Source organism: Hyaena hyaena, unplaced genomic scaffold (assembly GCF_003009895.1).
Source record: "Hyaena hyaena isolate Hyena2069 unplaced genomic scaffold, ASM300989v1 scaffold_143, whole genome shotgun sequence".
Lineage (NCBI taxonomy): Eukaryota > Metazoa > Chordata > Mammalia > Carnivora > Hyaenidae > Hyaena > Hyaena hyaena.
In genome coordinates, this window is record NW_024080775.1 from 1,935,911 (window position 1) to 1,958,998 (window position 23,088).

The following is a 23,088-nucleotide window of genomic DNA, read 5'->3' on the forward strand; positions in this document are numbered from 1 at the left end:
TTGAATCATGTCCTAAATTCTTTAAACTATGTAACTTTCACCACCTCTTTTTTTGTCTTTCAATATTTGTTAAAGAAACTGGGTCTTTTGTTCTATAGAATTCCTCATATTTTGGATTTTCTGGGTTGCATCTCCACGGTGTTGTTTAACAAGTTGATCTGTATTTTCCATAAAACTGGTACTTAGAGACTTGATCAGATTCAGGCTCAAATTTTTTTTTTCAGGACTACTTCATTGGTGCTGAGTATATCTTACTGCATCAAATCAGAAGACATATAAGCCTGGGGCACCTGGGTGACTCAGTCGGTTAAGTGTCTGACTTTGGCTCAGATCATGATCTCATGGTTATGGGTTCAAGTACTACATCAGGCTCTTTGCTGTGAGCATGGAGCTGGCTTCCGATCCTCTGCCCCTTCCCTGCTCACGCTCACTCTTTTTCTCAAAAAGAAATAAGCATTTTTAAAAATAAAAATAAAGATAATATATATAAGTACAATTTCTTTGTATTATCATTCTTCCCCTTTCTTAGATAAAAGACAGTTGTTTTTTTCCCCTCTGCTTTTTAAAGCTTAGCTGGTATATCCTGGTGATTACTCTATAGTGGTATATAGATATTATCTTTATTTTACAGTTGTATATTATTTAAGTATGCAAAATAACATAGTTTATTCAACCAATCTTTTTATGATGGGCATATATGTTGTTCTTTGTCTTTTGCCATTTCAAAGAATTCTGCCATTAGGGGCGCCTGGGTGGCTTAGTCGGTTGGGCGTCCGACTTTCGCTTAGGTCATGATCTCACGGTTCGTGGGTTCGAGCCCCGCGTCGGGCTCTGTGCTGACTGCCAGCTCAGAGTCTGGAGACTGTTTCAGAGTCTGTGACTCCCTCTCTCTCTGACCCTCCCCTGCTCACGCTGTCTCTCTCTCTCTTNGTGCTGACTGCCAGCTCAGAGTCTGGAGACTGTTTCAGAGTCTGTGACTCCCTCTCTCTCTGACCCTCCCCTGCTCACGCTGTCTCTCTCTCTCTTAGAAATAAATAAAACATTAAAAAAAAACAAAAACAAAGAATTCTGCCATTAATAGCCTGTGCACTCAACTTCTTGAGCTTTGTTAGTGTTTCTCTGGGATGAGTCCTTTTTTTTTTAAGTTTATTTATTTATTTTGAGAGAGGAAGAGAGCAAAAGCAAGTGGGGGAAGGAGGGACAGAGAGAGAGGGAGAGAGAGAATCTCAAGCAGGCTCTGGGCCATCTGTCCAGAGCCTGACATGAGAATCAATCTCATGAACTGCCAGATCATGACCTGAGCTGAAATCAAGAGTTGGATGTTTCACCAACTGAATCAACCAGGTGTTCCTAGAGTAAATTCCTGAAAGTGGGATTATTGAGTTAAACACAAAGCCATATATAATTGTGCTGAATTTTGACAAATTCTCTTCCATACATTTTATGTAATTTTGCATTCTCACTGGCAATATATGATAGAATCTGTTTCCCCATAGCCTTGGGGATTTTTCCCTTTCTGGTATGCAAGAAATAACAACTCCTTATGTTATTAATTTGTTTCCTTCTTATTATGAGAATTTTTTACATGTTGTAGGGCCCTTTAACTACGTATATACCATCTATTTATATTTCTCCTCCATTTTCCAAAAAGATTTTAGCTTTTTTAGAAACTCTTTATGTATCAGGGATATTAATTCTTTGTAATAGAATTTCCAACCATTATGTGTGAGGAATACATTCAATTTTTCTTTTTTCCACACAGCATCAATAATTAAGAATTGGAACATGGTGGTTTTTTTGCAGTTGAAAGGAGATCAATGCAGGTGGCATAGGTCAGTGGAAGAGTCATGAAAAATAGAGCTAGTAGACTTGGTAGGGGCCAGATTACATGATTTTACAGAGTCTTACAGTCTAGATTTAAGTTTTTGGGTTTTATCTGAATAGCAGTACATAGGCACAAAAAGCAATATGAACCAGGGGATGTTTGAACAAACCTCTCTCAGCTGGGGGAGGTAGTGGGTCAGTTTCTTTATCTAAATGGGAGACACTACAGAGATTATCTACCTGGTGGCCGAGACACAGAGGAGAGTTAACAATGTGTAAGGTCTCAGGGTATGTAGCTGAATTTAAACTTGGAATATTATTCAAGTCCCAACATCTTTATTGACTTATTTTTTTAAGTTCTGACATCTTTAGTATTAAAGGTATGTAACTGACTTATCTTGTTCCAATACGATTTCCTCAAGTATTGTTAAAATTTCAACTTCACTTCATCTGAACTGCAGTTGCTGTCTGGATGTATAGCACCTGTAACATGTGAAACTACTCCCTCCTGTGGGAAGCAACACAACCTATAGCAGGTTTAAAATTCTAATTATGCAGCCATCTGGGACAGACCGAATAGGTATCATGTCACAGTAGGCTGTACGGGGCACTAGCCATCAACTCAACTTACTTTTGTTCTTGCCATCAATTGCAGTAATTAGCAACTGTTCCACTTGTCAGCACTCCTTTACTGAATGATGCTTCTCACATTGGGAGCTGAATCTTGCTCATGACGAATTCAGTAAATATGTACCTCTAGCTTTGCTTTCCAACCTACATTGGATATATTACTGGACTCCTCCTCTAACAACAGGAAAGGATTTGAAGTTAACCCCAAGGGGTTAGGAAATTATCAATGTAATTAATCTAATTAATATAAGTGTTAGTGTCTCTGTAAAGATAATGGCTTATAGGATCATAAAACTCTATTAGTACCATTTAATTGGCAAAGGAAAAATAGTATGTATAGGAGGAAATATAGTGTTAACTGTTAAGGGTCAGACATATAGCTTGGATCCTGGGAACTGAGGTGAATTGGGACCTATTTCAGTTTGTAGATATTGGAATGGAACAATTCATTTGAAATGGAATAATCCAGAGCTAGATGACAGCTTTACACAAGGGGAAGAAGACATAATTTGACTTTAAAAACCTAACAAGATAAAAATAAAAACCCACTTCGATGTCTCTCTCTTGAATTTCTTAACATTTTTACTTTTTAAATTTTATTTATTTTTAAAAAATGTTTACTTATTTTAAGAGAGGTCTAGAGCGAGAGAATGGGGGAGGGACAGAGAGAGAGGAAGAGGGAATGAGAATTCCAAGTAGGCTCTGTGCTGACAGCACAATCTCAAGAACCATGAGATCATGACCTGAGTCAAAATTGAGAGTCTGATGCTCAACTAACTGAGAACCCAGGTGCCCCTTTACATTTTTAATTTTTTTTTACATTTTTAATTTCTTATAAAGAAAAGGGTCTCTCTCTCCCCTTCTCTCTGTTCCTCCCCTGCTTTCACCATTTCTCTTTCTCAAAATAAATAAATAAACTTAAAAAAAAAAAGTAATACTTAAGTTGAGTCATGAGTTCTTAAGTGTTTGCAAGGATGACTATGAGAAAGACATTCTAGACAGAGAAAAAAGCATAGTTTATAGGAAATTATACAAGCCTTTATTTACTTATTTTTTTATTTCTAGGAGAGAGAGAGACAGCGTGAGCAGGGGAGGGTCAGAGAGAGAGGGAGTCACAGACCGAAACAGGCTCCAGGCTCTGAGCTGGCAGTCAGCACAGAGCCCGACGCGGAGCTCGAACCCACGAACCGCGAGATCATGACCTAAGCGAAAGTCGGACGCTTAACCGACTAAGCCACCCAGGCGCCCCATATACAAGACTTTATTTTTTAAATTTTAATTTTTTTTTTTAAGAGAGAGCAAGAATGCAAGAGGCGCAGAGAGAGGCAGATAGAGAATCCCAAGCAGTCTTCATCTTGCCTGAGCAGAGCCTGACTTGGGGCTCAATTTCATGAACCTTGAGATCATGACATGAGCTGAAATCAAGGGTCAGATGTTTAACCAACTGAGCCACCCAGATGCCCCCAAAATTACACACAGCCTTTAAAGAGGGTTCTTAGAATCAAACTGCCTAGACATAAATCCTGCCTCCAATGTTACCAGCTCTATGACTTTGGGTAATCAAGTGCATTGCAAAGCTTCGAATTCATCACCTATAAAATGAAGGCTGATAATTCCTATTGCATAGGATTTTGGGGAGCTTTAAAAGCTCCCTAGCATTGAATTTAGTAGCGTGTACATAGCAAATACTCATATTAACTTTTATTTATTGTAGGATCTGAGATGCAAAAAGAGTGCTAAAGTATGAAGCTACTGAAGCTAATCAGGAACCAGATCATGACAGATTTGTCAGGAAAAGTCCACACTGTGCCCAGCATTAATTAAAACAAACTCGCACAATTACTAGAAAACAAACTGAAGTCAGGCTAGAATTAAGCTAGAATTAACTTAAAAAAGTCTTCAGGAAGCATCATAATTATAATCTCTGTTAATGAAGCCCAAGGCAACAGGTATGAACAAGTACCTTACAGGATACTAATTAGGAAGCTGAGATTGCTAACCTCTAATGGTGCAATTTGCAAATATAGTTTTACAACATCTTGTAATACAAAACATTATTTTCCATGAAGATTGTTGCAGAACTTCAGGTTTCTAATTTTTTCTTTTTATGTTTCAGTATTTCTTTAAATGAATTGGTAGTATGTAATACTTTGATTTCAGTGAAAAAGCTATTTCAAATCTTTTTTAAAAAAATTTTAATGTTTATTTTTTGAGAGGGAGAGAGACAGAGAGCACAAGTGGGGGAAGGGCAGAGAGAAAGGTTAACCGACTGAGCCACCCATGCACCCCTCAAATCTATCACCAAAACAAAACACACCAAAATTAACTGATAATATACTGGTCATATGGTGTCGCTCATCATGAGTTTGGTAAGGGCATTTTAAGAGTAGTTAGATTCCACAAAAAGCTGCAGAAAGATCTAAGGAAATCTGCATGGGGGCTGTGGATTTCTATCCTTTTGTCATAGTTTGAATGGATACAGTTTTCTGTATTCTAAAAAGTCAGTGATTTATCTTTTAGATTTTTGTTCTGAGGAAGCCTTTTTCTTTTCCCGTTGGAAGATTTCAACTTCTCACTTATGTGAACAATATTCCTTCTATAGAAGGATTTTTTTTGCCTTTTAAAGAGAACTCTGAGTCATCACTGCCTAGAGTTAATCTGTTCAGTATTTTTTTTAAGATTTTATTTTATTTTTAAAAATACAAAACATTCTTTTAATGTTTATTTTTGAGAGAGAGGAGAGACAGACAGACAGAATCCAAAGCAGGCTCCACCAAGCTCTGAGCTGTCAGCGCTGAGCCCTTCAAGGTGCTTGAACTCACAACAAACCATGAGATCATGACCTGAGCTGAGGTCTGTTGCTTAACCTAATCAGCCATCCAGCCACCCCTTTTTTAAAGTAATTTCCACACTCCAACCCACAACTGGAGATTAGTGTCATAGGATTCACTCTCAGGGCCGGCCAGGCAGGCACCTGGGCCTTTCAGTATTTTCAAAGTTAAAGTTATATCAGCTTAAAAAATGGTATTTTCATTTGGGAATTTTCCATTCCTGATGAATCCAGGGGTAAAATCTTTCTACTGGAATTGTTAATGGTGCCTTTGGTATTTGATATGGCATGTACCGTTAATGCTGATTTTGGTACATGGTATGGGGTTGTTTGGGTTACATCCTGTGCAGTGCGCCTTAATTTCCCTAATTTTTTTCTGATGGTCTGAGACTATAGATTATGCCTCTTTTTTGCATGTTTTGTATATCTATAATTGGGTTGACGGTTCAAGATGTTTAATGAAGCTTATCTGGTCCTGCCAGCAAAGTGGGTCTTAAGGCTTGTCGATGCTTAATAAGCACACTGACCCGATCTAAATAAGAATGCAGGGCAACCTCCTTCAAGCAGTGGCTTTGGATTTCAAAGTTTTGTTTTTTCCCCCAAGACCTATACAGTAACATCTATACTTCAGTACCCGTATATATCTAAATTGAAATGTTGCTACAGAATACTTAGACTACCCAAGATATCCCTGAAATTCCTTAATCTCCTTTATATAAAACAGAAACTGCACGCTGTGCAAGCAGAAACCAGCTAAACGGGTTTTCTGAACCACTAAAGGGCAGGTAAAGGCCGACTGCAATCGCTCCTCCTTCCGTTACACCCCTCGAGAAGAAGGCGTTGAAGCCGGGAAGGCGGCGACCAGTAAACTCAAGGGGCCGAACCCGCGCTTCGCCCAAGAAGGGCAGAGTCAGGTTTCCTTCAGGGAAGCATTCCCGGCTCGGTGGATGATGCAGGGCTCGACCTGCTTCCCTGCCCCCTGGCTTCCTCGAGGTCCGTCCCGCCCTCTCCGTCTGCAGTCCGTGAATTTAATTTCTCCCCAACAAACGGCGTCGAGCGCCGAATGATCGATCTTTCCTCCACGCCCCGAAAGCCGCCATTTTGGGGGGAGGAGAACACAAGGAGGGGTGGCAGAGGCTCAGAGGGATGGTGGCTGGCTTTCGGTTCTCCTGCCAGCACGGTGGGGCCGGGGTAGAAGAATCCACCGGGACCACTCCCCCGGCTGCCTCTCCGGAATGAGGTCTCACGTCCGCGCGGGACAGCCCCCTTGTTCATGCGAGAGTGAGTGGCACCCGGAGGCGTGGTGCGCCACGGCGCGCCCTCCGCTGTCAGTTACCCGGCGCGTTCCCGGCAGTGCGCGCAGCTCCCCGCGCGCTCCCGCCCCTCCCCCCCTCCCCCGCCGGGCTGGGAGCTCGGCGCAGACTCGCTGGTTTGTTTCTGCAGGAGCCCAAGGAGAGGCCGAAGCCGAGAAAGATGCCTGGGAAGCTGAAGGTGAAAATCGTGGCCGGGCGCCATTTGCCAGTAATGGACCGAGCTAGTGACCTGACTGATGCCTTCGTGGAGGTTGGTGCAAGGTCCTAACCCTCAAAGCACAGGGAGTGCCAAGCCCTGTGAAGGATCCTACCCACCTCGCCCCCAGCTCTTCAGCCCATTCTCTTTTCGACTGTCGTCCTTTGTGCGGTGCTTGCCCAGCCGTCCCTTGAGGGCCGAGTGACGAGCCTGCAGCCCATGTGATGGGTGCAGCGCTCACTGGCGTCTGCGGCGCACTCCGCCGCGCGGGGAGGCGGTTACTGCTCTGCATGCTGGGGTGACCCTGATGTCAGGACTCATAAGAGGCCACCTGCCAGTTAGGAAGAGATCCCGAGGCGTGGCCACGCAGCCAGCGAAACTCACACACACGTACATTCTTCTGTTTAGGGAGGGTGGCTTCTCACGCCAGAGTGATGGAGAGACCACGTTAAGAAGGTAGATCCAGTCCGATATGATACGGGCACTTGGAGACCTGCAAGGCTTGGCGATCCACTCCTTAGCATAACATTCTCTGAATCATCGGTGTTAAGTTTTAAAACACAGCTGGAACGCTTTTTGCTCCTGTGTACACTGGTAGGTCTGATGAGCTGTTTTAGGGTAATTTAGTGCCTTGAGGTAGGAAGCCAATTAAGTGCCTTGGATTTAAATTGCAAAATTGCTTTTTAAGTCAGATGATTAGTTTAAAGCTCATGCAAATTAGCACAGGCCTAGGGCCCGGAAAGTAATAACCCAGAACCTGAAAGAAGCCAAGTAAAAATTGTAGTGAAAGTTGACATGATGAGCCAGAGCATTAGAATAATAATCTTGGGCTATTAATGCTTAGAGTTGATAGCTACAGGATCATACACAAATCTGATTTCATCTCAGTGTAAAATATTCCTAAAAATTTTTTTTTAATGTTTACTTTTTATTTTTGAGAGAGACAGAGAGAGACAGGGTGAATGAGGGAGGGGCAGAGAGCAAGGGAGACACAGAATCTTAAGAAGGCCCCAGGCTCTGAGCTGTCAGTACAGAGCCCCACAGCAAGGCTCAAACCCACCAGCTGTGGGATCATGACCTGAGCCAAAGTTGATGCTTAACCTGCTGAGCCACCCAGGTGCCCCTCAGTATAAAATATTCTTGATGTTCCCTAAAGGTTTTCTGACTTAATAACTGCAGTTTTGCCTCCCAAACATTGCTGTAGTTATTCTTAATCCCAACTTCATTTGAGAGATCAGATGCTGAGTGTGTTCTTGGGCCAGCTGTTAGATAATGGAGATACACAGATTACCAAAGCATAATCTTTGGGTTTAAGTCGCTCAGAGACTGACCCATATAGTTGAGGTTAATAACTAATAGCTAACATGTGTCGAGTCTCATTATTGCCAGGTTTTTGCTAAGTACTTTTTAATTTTTATTACAACAGTCCTGCTACTATATTGTTATTATCCCATATTGCAGTTAAGGTAACTCAGGTCTAGGAGCAGTAAGTAATTTGCCTAAGGTTTTTTTTAACCGTGTACAAAGCCTTTGGTCTGTTCTCTTAACCACCATGCTTACATTGCCCCTCTGGACAAGATGGTGAGTGTTGTAGAATATGGAAACTTCATTCTCTCCTTGAAGGTTTAGGAAGTCTTACTAAGAAAATGACATTTGAGATGAACCTTGAAGGATACTCTGGAAGTTACCAGGCAGAGGGAACATCAAAGGCACAGGATGGGATACATGGTATGTTCTTGGAATTATTTTAGTTTGCGAGGTGTCTGGGAGTAAAAGAGAATATGTGGGTAGTGGAGGTTGTGGAGGATGAGCCTGGAAAGGTAGGTTGGTGCCAAATCTCATTTTCTGTACTGAATAATTTTTTCTTTATTCCAGAAGCAGGGAAAAAGAGAACTTTTTAAGCAGAAATGACATAAGATGATCTTTCTATTGGGCTGTTTATAGGATGACTTGTATGATAAATGTTATTGATGAACTAGACAGATGAGAGATGAGGCAGGGAGATCAGTTAAGAAGGTGGTAAAATTATCCAGGCAATATGTGCATGTTGAGAATGGCTGTGAGAACCAATTAGAGGAGAAAAACTTAAGGGGCATTTCTTAGGTAAAATCACCAAGCCTTGGGAATAAATGTTTTTTTTTTTTTTTAATTTTTTTATTTTGAGAGACAGAGACAGAGAATGAGTGGGGGAGGGGCAGAGAGAGAGAGAGGGAGACACAGGATTTGAAGTGGGCCAAAGGCCCAGAGCTGGCTGTCAGCACAGAGCCTGACGTGGGGCTCGAACCCACAGACTGCGAGATCATGACCTGAGCCGAAGTAGGACGCTCAACCGACTGAGCCACCCAGGCGCCCCGGGGAATAAATGGTTTTGCTGGTAAGGGAGGGGTTGGGTTCGAGGGGGACTTATCTTTCTGCAAATACTTATTAACTGCTGTTTGTCAGGTCCAGTGCTAGGCACTGGTGTAACTGATGCCTCCATAATAGTGATCAAAATAGACTTAGTTCCTGCTTTTATAGAGCTTATATTTTGGTGGAAGAGGCAGACATTAAAAGTAGAGATAATGACTTAATATGTAACTGTGATGAGTGCCGTGAAAGCAATAGAGAGTAACAGGGAACATCTACTTCAGACTGGGTAGTCTGGGGAGACTTCTGAGGAAGTGTCAGTCAGAAGACCTGTTGGATGAGAAGGAGCCAGCTGCTCAGGGAGCGTGTTAGGAAGTGAAGTAAGATGTGTGTGACTGACGTGTTGTGAGTAAAGGAGAAAATGGTGTAAGATAAATTTGGAGAGTTAGTCAAGGAACCAGTTGTTAAGGATCTTAGAGGCCATGATTGGGTGTATGGATTTTATTCCAAATTCTGTGGGAAGCAGTTGTTGAGATGAATATTTTTTTGCTACCTTGAGTATGAACTGAAAAGGGAAAGAACTGAAGCAACAACTAATTAGGAGATTCTATAATAGCTCAAAAAAGAAAAGATGGGGACCAAAATGTTGGCTTGGTAATGGAGAGAAGTGGGGTAATTCCAGATACACCATGAAGATAGATTCTAGAGGAGTTATTGGTTGACTGGAGTAGGGAACCAGTGAAAGGGAAACTAAAAGATGACTCTTAGTTTTCTGGAATCTTTAGGGTAATTTTCTGAGACTCCATGGGATTGATAGACATTGATTGAGTAGGTGGAGAGGCAGTTTCCATTTAGGTGTGTTAAGTTTGAGATGTCCTTAAGATCTTTAATTGAAGTTGTCAGAGAGGAAGTTAGATTTGTGAGTATGGTATTTAGAAGTGAGGTGTGAGTTAGAATGATCTCATACCGGCCAGTGCTTTTAACTCCGGGAGACCCAGTACCCACTTTATATAGCAGGTATTTTGCAATCCACTCTTTACTACACTGGCATGATATTTTTCGCTGATGTAACCTATCCTTACAATTAAAAATCAATATATTGCTCTATATATGACAAGAGACTCTTTTTAACATGTGTTTCAATATGGAAGTACTTATTTATGAACATAGTATAAGATACAAAGTAATCAGATTGAGCCCATGACTATTTATTAAGCCTTTGTATATATCCATCACTGTACTGAGTATAGTACAGTGTGCTGGGGATATAGCAGTGAATAAGACAAAATTTTCTTTAGTCATGGAACTCACATTTTACTGGGAGGAGGGAATTCATAAAGAAGATAAAGAAAAGATAAACTCTGTTAAATAGTGAGAATATGGAGAAAATAAAGCAAGGATACAAGATAGAGAGTGCGTCACCTATATGTAAAAATCATAAGAATCTGACTCCATACAGGGTGAGACAGTTGTGCAGTTTTGACATCTCAGGTGGCCTTCATTGCTATTTGAGTTCTCAAAGTAGTCAACTCACGGGAAAAAACAGAATTTTCTCTTAATTTATATGATTTTTCTATTTCTTGAAATTTATGTATATGAGAATTCCATTAAAAAAAGTTCTTAATTTATTTTTTTAATTTACATCCAAGTTAGCATATAGTACAACAATGATTTCAGGAGTAGATTCCTTAAGGCCCCTTACCCATTTAGCCCATCCCCTCCCCCAACAACCCTCCAGTAACCCTCTGTTTGTTCTCCATATTTAAGAGTCTCTTATGTTTTGTCCCCTTCCTTTTTTTTTTTTTATTAGTTTTGCTTCCCTTCCCTTATGTTCATCTGTTTTGTATCTTAAAGTCCACATATGAATGAAGTCATATGATATTTGTCTTTCTCTGACTAATTTTGCTTAGCATAACACCCTTTTTCTATCCACATAGTTGCAAATGGCAAGATTTCATTCTTTTTGATTGCTGAGTAATACCCCATTGTGTATGTGTGTATATATGTATGTTTGTGTATACACCACATCTTTATCCATTCATCGTTGATGGACATTTGGGCTCTTTCCACACTTTGGCTATTGTTGATAGCTACAAACATTGGGGTGCATGTGCCTCTTAGAAGCAGCGTATCTCCGTTACAGTATTTTTATCTGTAAAACGAGTTAGGTTTTTAATCCTTTGTCACTATCTGGTAGGACATTTGAAAGTCATGACAATGAGACAAGTCTTCATTGTAGGGGACTATTTATTGCATTGCAGGACACCTAGCTTCTCTGGCCCTTCCTCCTAAACATTACTATTATTCCCCAAAAAAACACCTATAGAAATTTCTAAAATTCCCTTAGGAGTTGGTTCTGTCTCTTTTGTAAACCTCTGACTGAGGGGAGAGAGAAGAGGGAAGGGTCCTTGGAAAAAACTTGACATTAAGATGTCCATTAGAGGAGGGAGACCAGGGGAAGAAAACTGAAATTATCAGCCAGTGAGGGGAGAGAGAAAACAGGAAAGTAATGTCTCCACAGGCAAGAGAGGAAGTTTCTGGAAAGAGGAAGCCCTCAACCATTTAAATGGCACTGAGAAGTCAAGTAAAGAGCACTGAGAAATCACTGGGTCTGCATGTTGTTACTGATGCCAACAAGAGGAGTGTTAAGGAAGCCCATATCGTAACAGCTAAAGAGTGTTGAAGTACAAGGGAGGGTGAGGAAGAGGTGTGACAAGAATGGGCAATTGTTTAAGAAGTACAGCTGTGAAGGGGAGAGGAGAAATGGTGTGCTTTTGGGGGAGTATGTAGCTTTTAGCACTTAAATAAATTAGAAGATATTAGAACATATTTGTGTGGTAATAGGAAAAATCCAGTAGAAAAGGAAAGATTAGTGCAGGAAAAAGGGGATAATGAAGGATTACTGTAGAATAAAGGGATAAATTGTGTGATATATCTGTATTGTAAGTTCTGTATAATCTCCTAGGAAAGGGAGATAATAATGCCTGAGCTGGTCATGAGAAGTCTTTGTGCTAGGCTTGAAGCATGGTCAGATTATATAGGCAGAGTGGAAAACGGGGCATTTTTCAGATGAATAGGATAAACTTGGTAAAAGCAAAAGGAGAGGGATAGAGCATATGTAATTGAAGGGAGTATTCTTGTGGGGAATAAAATTTGCTAGGTAGGGGGATGCAGATTATTGAATGGTCTTGTAAGGACACAAGTGTAAATGTCTAAACCAAACTGACTCCATGACAGGCTTTAAGTTTCCCCTCTAAACTAGAAGGCCTCAAGTTTCAGCTTCCCCTAAACTATCAGGCAGTTACACATTGCCCAAGGCAGGAGAAACCACCCTTGCAACACCCAATCAGGAAAGGCCAGCGACCACCCTCCACATTGTTAAGGGAGAGGCCTGGAGATAGAGACTGTAGATAGGACCCTGTTACCTAATGTTAAAGTTAACCCCTTAGTCGCCGAGTAAGACCCTAGGCTCGCTCTGTGATTGGTTAAATTTAAAGGTACTCTAAACGTTGTATGATCCCGCCAAAAGTAACGAATACTCTAGACAATGTGTATGGTCAAACCCGCTGTCAATGATGTTGTATAATTATGATTGGATCACTGTTCCCATGTCACAACTTCTGTAACTCCCCCGTCTCAAACCCCATAAAAACCCTACTCTGCCCTTGTCCAGGGGTCTCAGCACGGATCCATGCGCTGGTGAAATCTGTGAGCCCGAGCTCGAGCCTGTAATAAAGCCCTTTGCGTTTGCATGCGTGACTCGGTCTCCCTGGTGGTCTCTGGTCGGTGAGGAGATACTGCGATCTGGGTATAACAGTCTGAAAACTAGGGGGGAGAAGTCTGTACGGTAGAAACTCTGTTAACCAACTCACATTAATTCACTCATTGCAGTCCCCACTGCCCTGCATTCCTTCCATAAGCCCATTCTTTTTTTTATTTTAGGGAGAGAGCATGAGCAGGGGAGAGAGGCAGAGGGAGGGAGAGAGGGAGAGAATCCTGAGATCCTAAGCTCCATGCTGAGCATGAAACCTCATGAGGGGACTCAGTTCCAGGACCCTGGTATCATGACCTGGGTCTGAAATCAGGAGTCAGACACTTAACCAACTGAGCCACCCAAGCGCCCCATCCATAAGCATATTTTTGAATACCCACATTGCTAGATTTTTCTCCAGTGTGCCTGTGTGCCTACTTTTCCCATCAGTTGGCTAATAATACTTTACTAAGAGGCAGTTTTGTTTTTTCCCCCCAAACCTGTTTATGCCAACTCTATTTGTTATTGTAATTTATTTAAACCTTACGTAAATTCGTGAAATAAGTGTGGAAATGAAGTTGATAATGCTATGTAAAGACATATGGATATAGTCACTAAACATTACTCTTGAATTAGATGGAGAAAAGATTGTAGAAAAAATCTAGGATTCTGTGTTCATATATTTTTACAAGCAATTTTAAGTTCTACCACCACATAAAAAAACCTAAACTGGAAATCACAGATGGTATGTTACGGGTGTGGTTTATGCAAAAAAGATAATGCAGAACTCTAAACAGTTGACCCTTACTCAAAGAAGAAGCCTTAGCCTTACATTCAAAGATAGAGGAATGAATATTTATATGTTTTATCTTAAAATGTTTACAATTTGTATCATTTTTAATGATTCTTTGATTTAACCAAATTACTTGATTAACTGATCAAATTCTGGTCTGGATTGCATTGGTTGAGGGAATTTCTACTGGATATGATGTGAAAAGTTTAGGAAGGTAGTGAAGACCAAGTAGTATTTAAAGATGTTTATTCTTGCAGGAATCTCCAGGATGAATGAGGTAGAAGTTCCATATAAGAGAAATATTAATGGAAATTTATCCCGGTATTAATGTACATGTTACAAAGTGTTCAGCAAGTTGTATTATCATTTTGTGTTTACCCAGGAGCCTTTGAGGGAACAAAGAGAGGAAAATAAATTAATATTTAATGATATGCCAGACATTTTGCTAGGTCTCTACATGCATTTTCTCTTGTAATATAACAACCTCCCTTTCAGAAGAGGAAGCAGCCTTAAATAACAGGCTAAATAACTTTCTCAAGGTAATTTGGCTAATGAGTGGGGAAAGAGAATGCTTTTACTTTACTAGGGAATCTCATTAAAATCCCGGAGGTTCTTTAACAAAGTTGTAAAGCATTCATTTAATTCCTGGGTAATAAAATCTCCTTTGAATTAAATAAGACCTAATGAAGTATGAGTCTTCTTTAGTAGAAGGGGAATCATCACAATTTGGCAAAATACACATTCTAGCCTTTTTCTTTTCCTAAAATCTTTGTTTGTTTAATGCAGTTTCGGGGCTATCAAATCTTTACTGTATCTAGAATGGGCAGTTGACTGAAAAAAGAATGAAAGGCATGATATAGCAGTACAGTATAGTGGGACAACCAGAAGGGGGCTCTGAATTCATAATTTAAAGAATGATGTGGTAGTTTTGGCAGTTGAACCCAAACCTGTTAAGTACATTTGGCTTTTGAAAGGTTTTGAATAGGTTTAGAATCCTGACCACATTTTACTTCAAATTAAGCAATTATTAGGTAATTTAAGCAATAAGTATTTCCTTGCTATTTTGAATATTAAAATGTAATGAAATTTGTAACTGAACAGTAATTTCTGTTCTTCTCAGGGCTCCCCCATCCCCATTAAGTTTCATTCTTTACTGTTTGTGATTTAAAATAAATTATTGAAGTAATACATGAATAGCTCCCATTACAAAAGATTCAAATAACTCAGAAGTTAAACTTTGTACGTACTGCCCTGTAGTGTATTTCCTATCATGTCAGTCCTCTCTTCACACATAATTGCTGTCAGTTCTTTGGCATGTGTTCATTTACTCCCCCTCTTCTCCTTCAAAAAAAAAAAAAGTTTTATCATATTTTAAAAAACAACTGAAATCATGCTTTATCTGTCTTGCAACTTGTTTTTCAGTTATTTTGTCATTGACATTTCCACATGATAGTACATAAAATCAACTCCATTCTTTAATGGGCATACATGTGATTTATTCAGTAATTTTCCTGTTGAACAACGAGAGCTTTTAGTGTTTTTGTTAGGAAGGAGACTCATGTGAAAGTGTTTCTTCAGGATAAATTCCTGGAAGCGGATCCAGAATTTTATAATTTTAATAAAAATAAAGTCACTATGATTTGAATTTGAATTTTTTATGTTTTTGAATTTTAAAATAATACATTTTACAAATAGGAAGTGTATGTGCCTGGTTCAGAATCAGAAGGCACAAAAATGAGTCAACCTCTCATATCGTGTTTCTTTTAACCAACCTGTTCTTTCTAGTGTCCACTATTACCATTTGTTGTATCTTCTACTCAAATAACCTATGCAATATGTAGGCATATATTATATGACTTATAATATTTTGGAATTTTTTTCTCCCAAAGATTGCTATACATGCTGTTCTATAGAAGAAAGATCTGTTTTGGTAGTTGTTCTGTACCAGTGCAGAGAGAACTGCTTCATTCTTCTAATTAGCATTTAGACTGTGTATCTTTACCATACTTCATTTAACCAATTCCAAATTGGTAGATATGTCGGTTATTTCCAATCTTTGGCTACCATGATGCTGCTTATACTTGTCATTGTGTACTTTTGTATGAGGTTAAAGGGTATAGGCATTTACCATTTTGATACATCACCAGCTATGGTCCTTAGAGATTGTTTTAATTTATACTCCCACAGCAAGATATTATAACACCTCATCAACACTGTGTTCAAATTTTTTGCCAATGTGATAAGTAAAAATGTTGGTTTAGTTTCCATTTCTCATAGTATGAATGTGGTTGAACATCTTTTAATGTATAGTTGACCCTTAAACTAGGTGGGGCCTCTTAGGGGTAGTTGACATCACTCTCCCAACTCAGTGCAGCTGAAAATCCTCATGTTATTTTTGACTCCCCACCCCAAATGAACTCTGAATGGCCTGCTGTTGGCTGTAAGCCTTACTGATAATGTAAAGTTGGTTAACACAGATTTTGTATGTTAAATGTATTGTATACAATATTCTTACAATAAAGTAAGCTAGAGAAAAGAAAATGTTACTAAGAAAATCATTGGGGTGGCTGGATAGTTCAGTGGGTTAAGCAGCGGACTTGCGTCTGGCTATTGATTTCGGCTGAAGAAATCTCACAAACCTTGAGATCAAGCTTTGCATCAGGATTCTTGCTGACAGTGTAGAGCCTGCTTGGGATTTTCTGTCTCCCTCTCTGCCCCTCCCTCATTTGTGCGCACTGTGTCTCTCTCTCTCTCTCTCTCTCTCTCTGTCTCTCAGAATAAAGAAACATTAAAAAAATTATAAGGAAGAGAAAATATAGTACTGTACGGTGTTTATAGATACTGTAAGTTTACACTGCATGTTTACAAGGTGAATCATCTGTAACTACATCTATATTGTCTTAAATGATACAAAGCACAACAGATGTTCTCATATTACTAACATTAGACATAAAAAATGGAAAGATAATGTGAAAAATAAATTCCTATTTATTTTCAAGTATAATGATTTATACATTGATAATAAAGAAGCAGCAGTATGATTGCTTTATGGTAGCCTAGTGTAATTGATAGGATTGCTTCACAGGAGCCTTGCTTATACACGAACAAATGAATTGTTATGAAAAATTTGTATTGGAAAAATTTGGGTATATACAGTATTGCAGTTAGACGTATAATACAGTATTAAAAATGTAACTTAAAAAAACCCCACTTACTTGTGATGATAGGCTGATATGCAGTTTTTCCAATAATGAGAGAGGCATACGGTAGTTATATAATTCTTTGAAAGCAAGTTTATAAAACAGCAAGAAAACTAATGTGACTAATTCTGTATCAACTATTGCTCACCTGTATCTATATAAGTCTAGGCTGACTGCTTCTGTGTAAGTCTTGTACATGATGACTACTTAGGCAAGTAGTGCCACATGATGATGGCACAGAAATGCCTCATACAGTTCTTACTGTACAGTTATTAGATTTTTACATGAAGACACTCACATACACAGATAAATTTATTAATTGTACAGCATCATGATTATTTACTATTCATTAAGTGAAAGTGGATTGTCATAAAGGTCTTTATCCTCATTACTTTCATGCTGAATACATGGAGGCAGAGGAAGAGGAGGGGATGGTCTTGCTGTCTCAGGTGGCGGAAATGTAACAGGTGCAAGAGCTGGAAGGGGAGGCAGGAAAGGCAGGCACATGGTAATTTGTAATTTCTAACATTTTTGCCTTTTCATCTTTCAAAAAAATCTTTCTGTACATTACCACTGTTTGTGTTAGTTTCAGTGCTAGTATCCTAGAAAGGTCCATGTTGTAAAAGAGGTCAATAGCAGTCTGGAATAATCATATCCCTTCTGGTAGGTTGTCTGGTATCAATTTGTTTTCTGGCACTGCTGCTTCTACATCTTTTTCTCATTATCTGGCACTGGTTTGGAAGCATTCGTCTCCATCAAGTTGTCTTCTGTTAATTCTAGTGTGGTGTTTATTAGTTCTTAAATTTCTCTTAGATCCATATCTTGAAACTCTTCACCCTTCACCTTTTTTGCTATATCCACAATCTTTTCCATGATTCCCCCTTTTTAAAAAAAATCTTTTTTTTTTTTTTTTTAAGTAGTCTCCATGCCCATTGTGGAGTTTGATCTCAAAACTCTGAGATCAAGAGTTACATGCTCTACTGACAGCCAACCAGGCTCCCCTCCATGATTCCCTTGATTGGCTCTGTTGTAAATCCTGTGAAGTCATGTAAACATCTGAACACATTTTTTTTTACAGCAGGAATTTATTGTTACAGGCTTGATGGCTTTCATGGCTTTTTGTATAATAATGATGGCATCTTCAGTGGTAGAATTCTTCCAGACTTTCGTGATGTTCTCTCACAGTTCTCTTCCATAGTGTTCACAATCCTTTCCAAAGAATACCATGTATAATGAGCTTTAAAGATCCTTATGACACCCCTGATCTAGAGGCTGATTATAGGGATGTTGTATTTGAGGGCAAATAAGTCACTTTGATGCCCTTGGTGTTGAACTCATGGGATTCTGGGTGACCAGGGTCATTGTCCAATATCAAAAGAACTTTAAAAGACTGTTCCTTAGTAGCAAGATATTTTCTGACTTCAGGCATTAATGGAATCAATCCAGAAAATGGATTTTGTTGTCCAGACCTTGTTATATAACCAAAAGACTGGCAGCTGGTATCTGTCTTTTCCTTTCAAGGCTTGGGGGTTAGCAGCTTTATAGATAAGGGCAGTCCTGATCATAAACTTGACTGCATTTGCACAAAAGAGTAGAGTTAGCCTATCCCTTCCTGCCTTAAATCCCGGAGCCTGCTTATCTTCCTGACTAATAAATATCCTTTGTAGGATCTCCCCTGCTGCCCCCCCCCCCCCCATAATAGGGCGCTTGTGTCTGCATCAAAAACCTGTTGAGGCAGGTTTCTCCTCAGTGATTTTTCTCAGTGGCGTCTGGGAACTTGTCTGTTGCGTTTTGGTCAGTGGGAGCTATTCTCCTGTTATCTTGACGTGTTGTAAGCAAGTTCTCATTCTAAAATTATGATACTATCCTTTGATGACATTAAATTATCCAGCTATAGATCTTTCATCTTCCTTTTGCTTTAAGTTGTCATATAATGACTTCACTTTTTTCTCGAATTATATTAGAGTGTAGTGTTTATGTAGGTATGTCTTTCTTACAGCAATCCTGCACCCTTGTAAAAGCTGCAGTTTCAATACGAAGTAAAAAGGCATTTTTCAAAAAGTGCAAGATTTTTGCACCTGTTAGCATAGCTGTAGTGGTGGCTTCACGAATTTTCTCTTTTTACAGTGGTCCTTACGCTGGATTCATTTATCTTGAAGCAGCAGGCAACTACAGCTGCAAAACTCAATCTCTAGTACATATCAAGCAGTTCAGCTTTTTCTTGTTAATGTCATGACTTTTCTTTGATTCTTGGAAGCACTTCAAGCAACACTAGTGGCACTTTGTATGGGTCCCATGATGTTATTCAGGATTACAGTATTGCACTAAACACAGTGAAAAAAACTCAAGAACTGGAAGAGGTTTCTTTGTACTGCAATGTGCAGTTTCCTGGAGAGACGAACTGCTCACGTGGAGATGGGTAGCTTGGTACAGTGTGTTAAGTGGATGCTCATGTCACTTGGGCTCATGGCAGTGACAATAGGAAGTGGTATGAAATTGTAGTAGTGTGTACTACAATTCATTTTATCCAGTTATGATTTAATACTGCATCTTTACATTTCTCAACTGCACGTGGCATTATGTATGGTCAGTTATGTCTTTTTGTTGCATGTTTTGATCAGTTTTAACTTTTTATAATTAATGTGTATTTTATGGTAGTAAATGATAGAATAGACTAGTATTTAAATTAATTTTATGCATTCCTGACATAACTATTTCTTAGTTTATTTGCTATTTTGAGGGTTTTTTTTTCTGTTTATTTTGTCTATGAGTGTTTTCAATTTGTCAGAAATCTCCAAAAAGTTCTCAAGTATATTTACTGAAAAAAATCTGCCTATAAATTGGGATGCCTGCTCTTCAAACCCATGTTGTTCAAAGGTTAACTGTACTTTAAAAACATTTATATTAAATAAATAAATAAAAACTATCTGTATTTCTGTTTCTTTAAATTGTTAATGTCCTTCGCCCATTTTTTTGATGGGTTGTTGATCTTTTTCATATTGCTTTATAGGAGCTCATTAAAAACTGAGAAAAGTAGCTGTTTGGTACATATTTAGCAAATACTTTATCTCAATTTCTTGTTTATCTTTGACTTTCTTTTTTTAAAAAAGATTTTATTTTTAAGTAATCTCTACACCCAATGAGGAACTTGAACTCACAACCCCGTGATCAAGAGTTGCTCGCTCCCCATCGCTTCTTTGGCCTTTTGGCTAAGATCAAGTGTAGTAAGAGTCACACACTCCACTGACCGACCCAGCCAGGCACCCCATCTTTGACTCTCTTATATTCTTTGCTGTGCAAGAAGTTCTTATTTTTACCTAGTTTTTTAAACTTTTTCTACCCTCTACGCTGCTTAAGTACAAACTTAATACTTGGTACTGTGCCTAATAATTCAAATTACATGATAAGACACCTAGGAGAATATACAGAAGATAAACAAAATTATTGTTTTGGATATTTTGCTTTTGGAAAATTTCCTGGACTGATAAAACACTAAAAGCAAGTATTATAAAACCAAAGGAGATTTCTTTCAAAAAGGAAAGGAGGTTTCATAGATTATCTGTTTGAACTAGCATAAGAATCTACAGTATGCAAACCTCTGTGCTGGGGAGTGTCTTAAAAGGGGTTAGGCTTTAGTGAACATAGAGGTTAGGGAAGATAATGGTAATAGCTAATAGAATTAGGGAAGAGATCAAATTTAGGAAAGGTGAGACCATCTAGAAAATAGTAGTTCCCTAGCTGCTTTGCTTTTAAGCTTCCGGATGACTTCTCAAGTTCAGTCAGATCTCATAATCTCCATTTTTTTGTCTGAAGCAAGCCCCAGGGATTTAGCCTGCTTCTTGCATTCTTCATTCCTTTTTTACTTATTTTGGATCTTTGTGATTTAAAGTTTACTTATTTATTTTGAGAGAAAGAGACCGTGAGAGTATGGGAAGGGCAGATAGAAAAGCGGAGGCAGAATCCCTAGCAGGCTTTATGATGCAGAGCTCAATCTCATGCACTGTGAGATCATGACCTGAGCTGAAATCAAGAGTCAGATCTTTGATTGAGCCACCCAGGTGCCCCTTGGATCATTATGATGTAGTGTCTGCTAAGACGGGTTGTGAAATAAGATAGTCTCCCCATCCAATCCCTTACATTGTTCCTATAAAACCCTTAATGATAATGGTTTGCTGCTGATCATTATGCATGCACGCAGATAAGGGATTAAAAAAATACAACGGGGAAGTTGGAAAATATGAGAGAGAGCCAGGGCATGTGCACGTGAGCAGGGGACAAGCAGAGAGGAGTGAGAGAATCCCAAGCAAGTTCTGCACTTTGTACACAGAGCCTGATGCGGGGCCTGAACCGACAAACCCTGAAATCATGACCTGAGCTGAAATAAGACAGACACTCAACTGACTGAGCCACCCAAGCCCCCACAGGCTATATTTCTAAGTTCTCACAATAATGGGCTGTAGTTTTGGATTCCCATCCTGAGATGGTGAAAGGATGGTCACCTGGCTTTTTTACCTTCTGATTTTATTCTTCCTGGTCCTCTCCCATTAAGACTCCTTGTCTGAGCTTTTATTCCTGAAGGCTATATCGACTCCTTCCTTCATATTGAGAAAATGGTCTGTTTTTAGTTGCTGTGTAGAGTTAGTCAAGCAAAAGAATGGGTAATTTCTTATTTCAGGTGTAGCCTAATGAATTTACTGGACCCATCTGTAGTTTCTTCTCTTATTTCAGGCAATAGTTGCCCTTTTTTTTCCCCTTTCATGATTCATCTTCCCATTGCTTGGCTGATATTAAAATTTACTTTGATTCACACATTTCGGTATTTATATTTGAATCATTTATTTGTTTTTAGGTAAAATTTGGTAATACCACCTTTAAAACAGATGTGTATCTCAAGTCCCTCAACCCTCAGTGGAACTCAGAATGGTTTAAATTTGAGGTAAGTTTTAATTATTTTATTTTTATTTTTTAAAACTTTATTTATTTTGAGAGAGTATGTGCGTATGTATGCACGAGGAAGTGTCAGAGAGTGGGGGAACCCGAGCAGGTTCTGTGCTGTTAGCTTAGAACTCCACGTGGGCTTGATCCCATGAACTGTGAGATCATGACCTGAGCTGAAATCAAGAACTGGATCCTTAACTGACTTAAAAGATGCCCTTGTTATTTTGTTTTGTTTTGTTTTTGTTTTTTTAAATCGTAGCCATCCTAGTAGGTGTGAAGTGACGTTTGCAGTGTAATTTTTATATCCATTTTCCTCCTGAATGAGGTGACATATGATTTCTTAGGACCAAGGACCATTTGCGTTTCTTGTACTTGGAACTAACACCTCATATTTCAACTCTCCAGAGAAGATATTTAGAGATGACATTAAGGAGGTAGACTTCACAGGACGTGGTGACTAGTTTAATATGAGAAACATAGATGTGATGTTGTAGGTCATTTGTTTTGACCTACATTTTGGTAATGACTAGTAATATTGAGTCTCTTTTCATGTGTTTATTGGTTGTTTTCTTTGGAAAACTGTTCAAGTTCCTTGATCAATTAAAAAATTTTTGTCGGGGAGCACCTGGGTGGCTTAGTTGGTTAAATGTCCGACTTCGGCTCAGGTTATGATCTTGAGGTTCATGAATTCGAGCCCTGCATTGGGCTCTGTGCTGACAGCTCAGAGCCTGGAGCCTGCTTCAGATTCTGTGTTTCCCTCTCTCTCTGCCCCTGCCCCATTCACACTCTTTCTCAAAAACAAATAAACCTTAAAAAACATTTTAGAACTCACGAACTGTAAGATCGTGATTTGAACCAAAGTTGGATGCTTAACCTATTGGGCCACGAAGGTGCCCTAGTCCCTTAGTGATTTTTAAGTTGGGTGGTTTATCTTTTTGTTATTAAGTTGTAAAAGTTCTTTTTATATTCTGAATATTAAACTCTTATCAGATATATGATTTGCAAATATTTTCCTGCATTCAATAGGTTGTCTTTTCACTTTTTTGGTAGTTTCCTTTGATGCACAGATATTTTTAATTTTGCAGTACAGTTTATCTTTTGTTGCTCATGCTTTTGATGTCAAATCAGAGTCTGTTGCCAAATTTGGGGTCATGAAGATTTACTGCCACATGTTTTCCTAAGAGTTTTATTGTTTTAGCTGTTATATTTAGGTCATTGATCCATTTTGAGTTAAATTTTGTAATGGTGTGAAGTGAGTGCTCAACTT

At 39.1% G+C, this 23,088-nt stretch overlaps 1 protein-coding gene across 6 annotated transcripts in view; it reads left to right on the forward strand.

The window, feature by feature from the left end:
• Positions 1-6,400: 6,400 nt before the first annotated feature.
• Positions 6,401-23,088, forward strand: part of C2CD5 (C2 calcium dependent domain containing 5) — a 101,916-nt gene continuing 85,228 nt past the window's right edge. For all 6 annotated transcript variants that reach the window (XM_039238575.1, XM_039238570.1, XM_039238571.1 and 3 more), the window contains exons 1-3: positions 6,401-6,565; positions 6,728-6,847; positions 21,733-21,819. In XM_039238575.1, the coding sequence (XP_039094506.1) occupies positions 6,758-6,847; positions 21,733-21,819 (177 nt within the window). In that variant the 5' untranslated portion in view covers positions 6,401-6,565; positions 6,728-6,757. The remainder of the gene's footprint in view (positions 6,566-6,727; positions 6,848-21,732; positions 21,820-23,088) is intronic.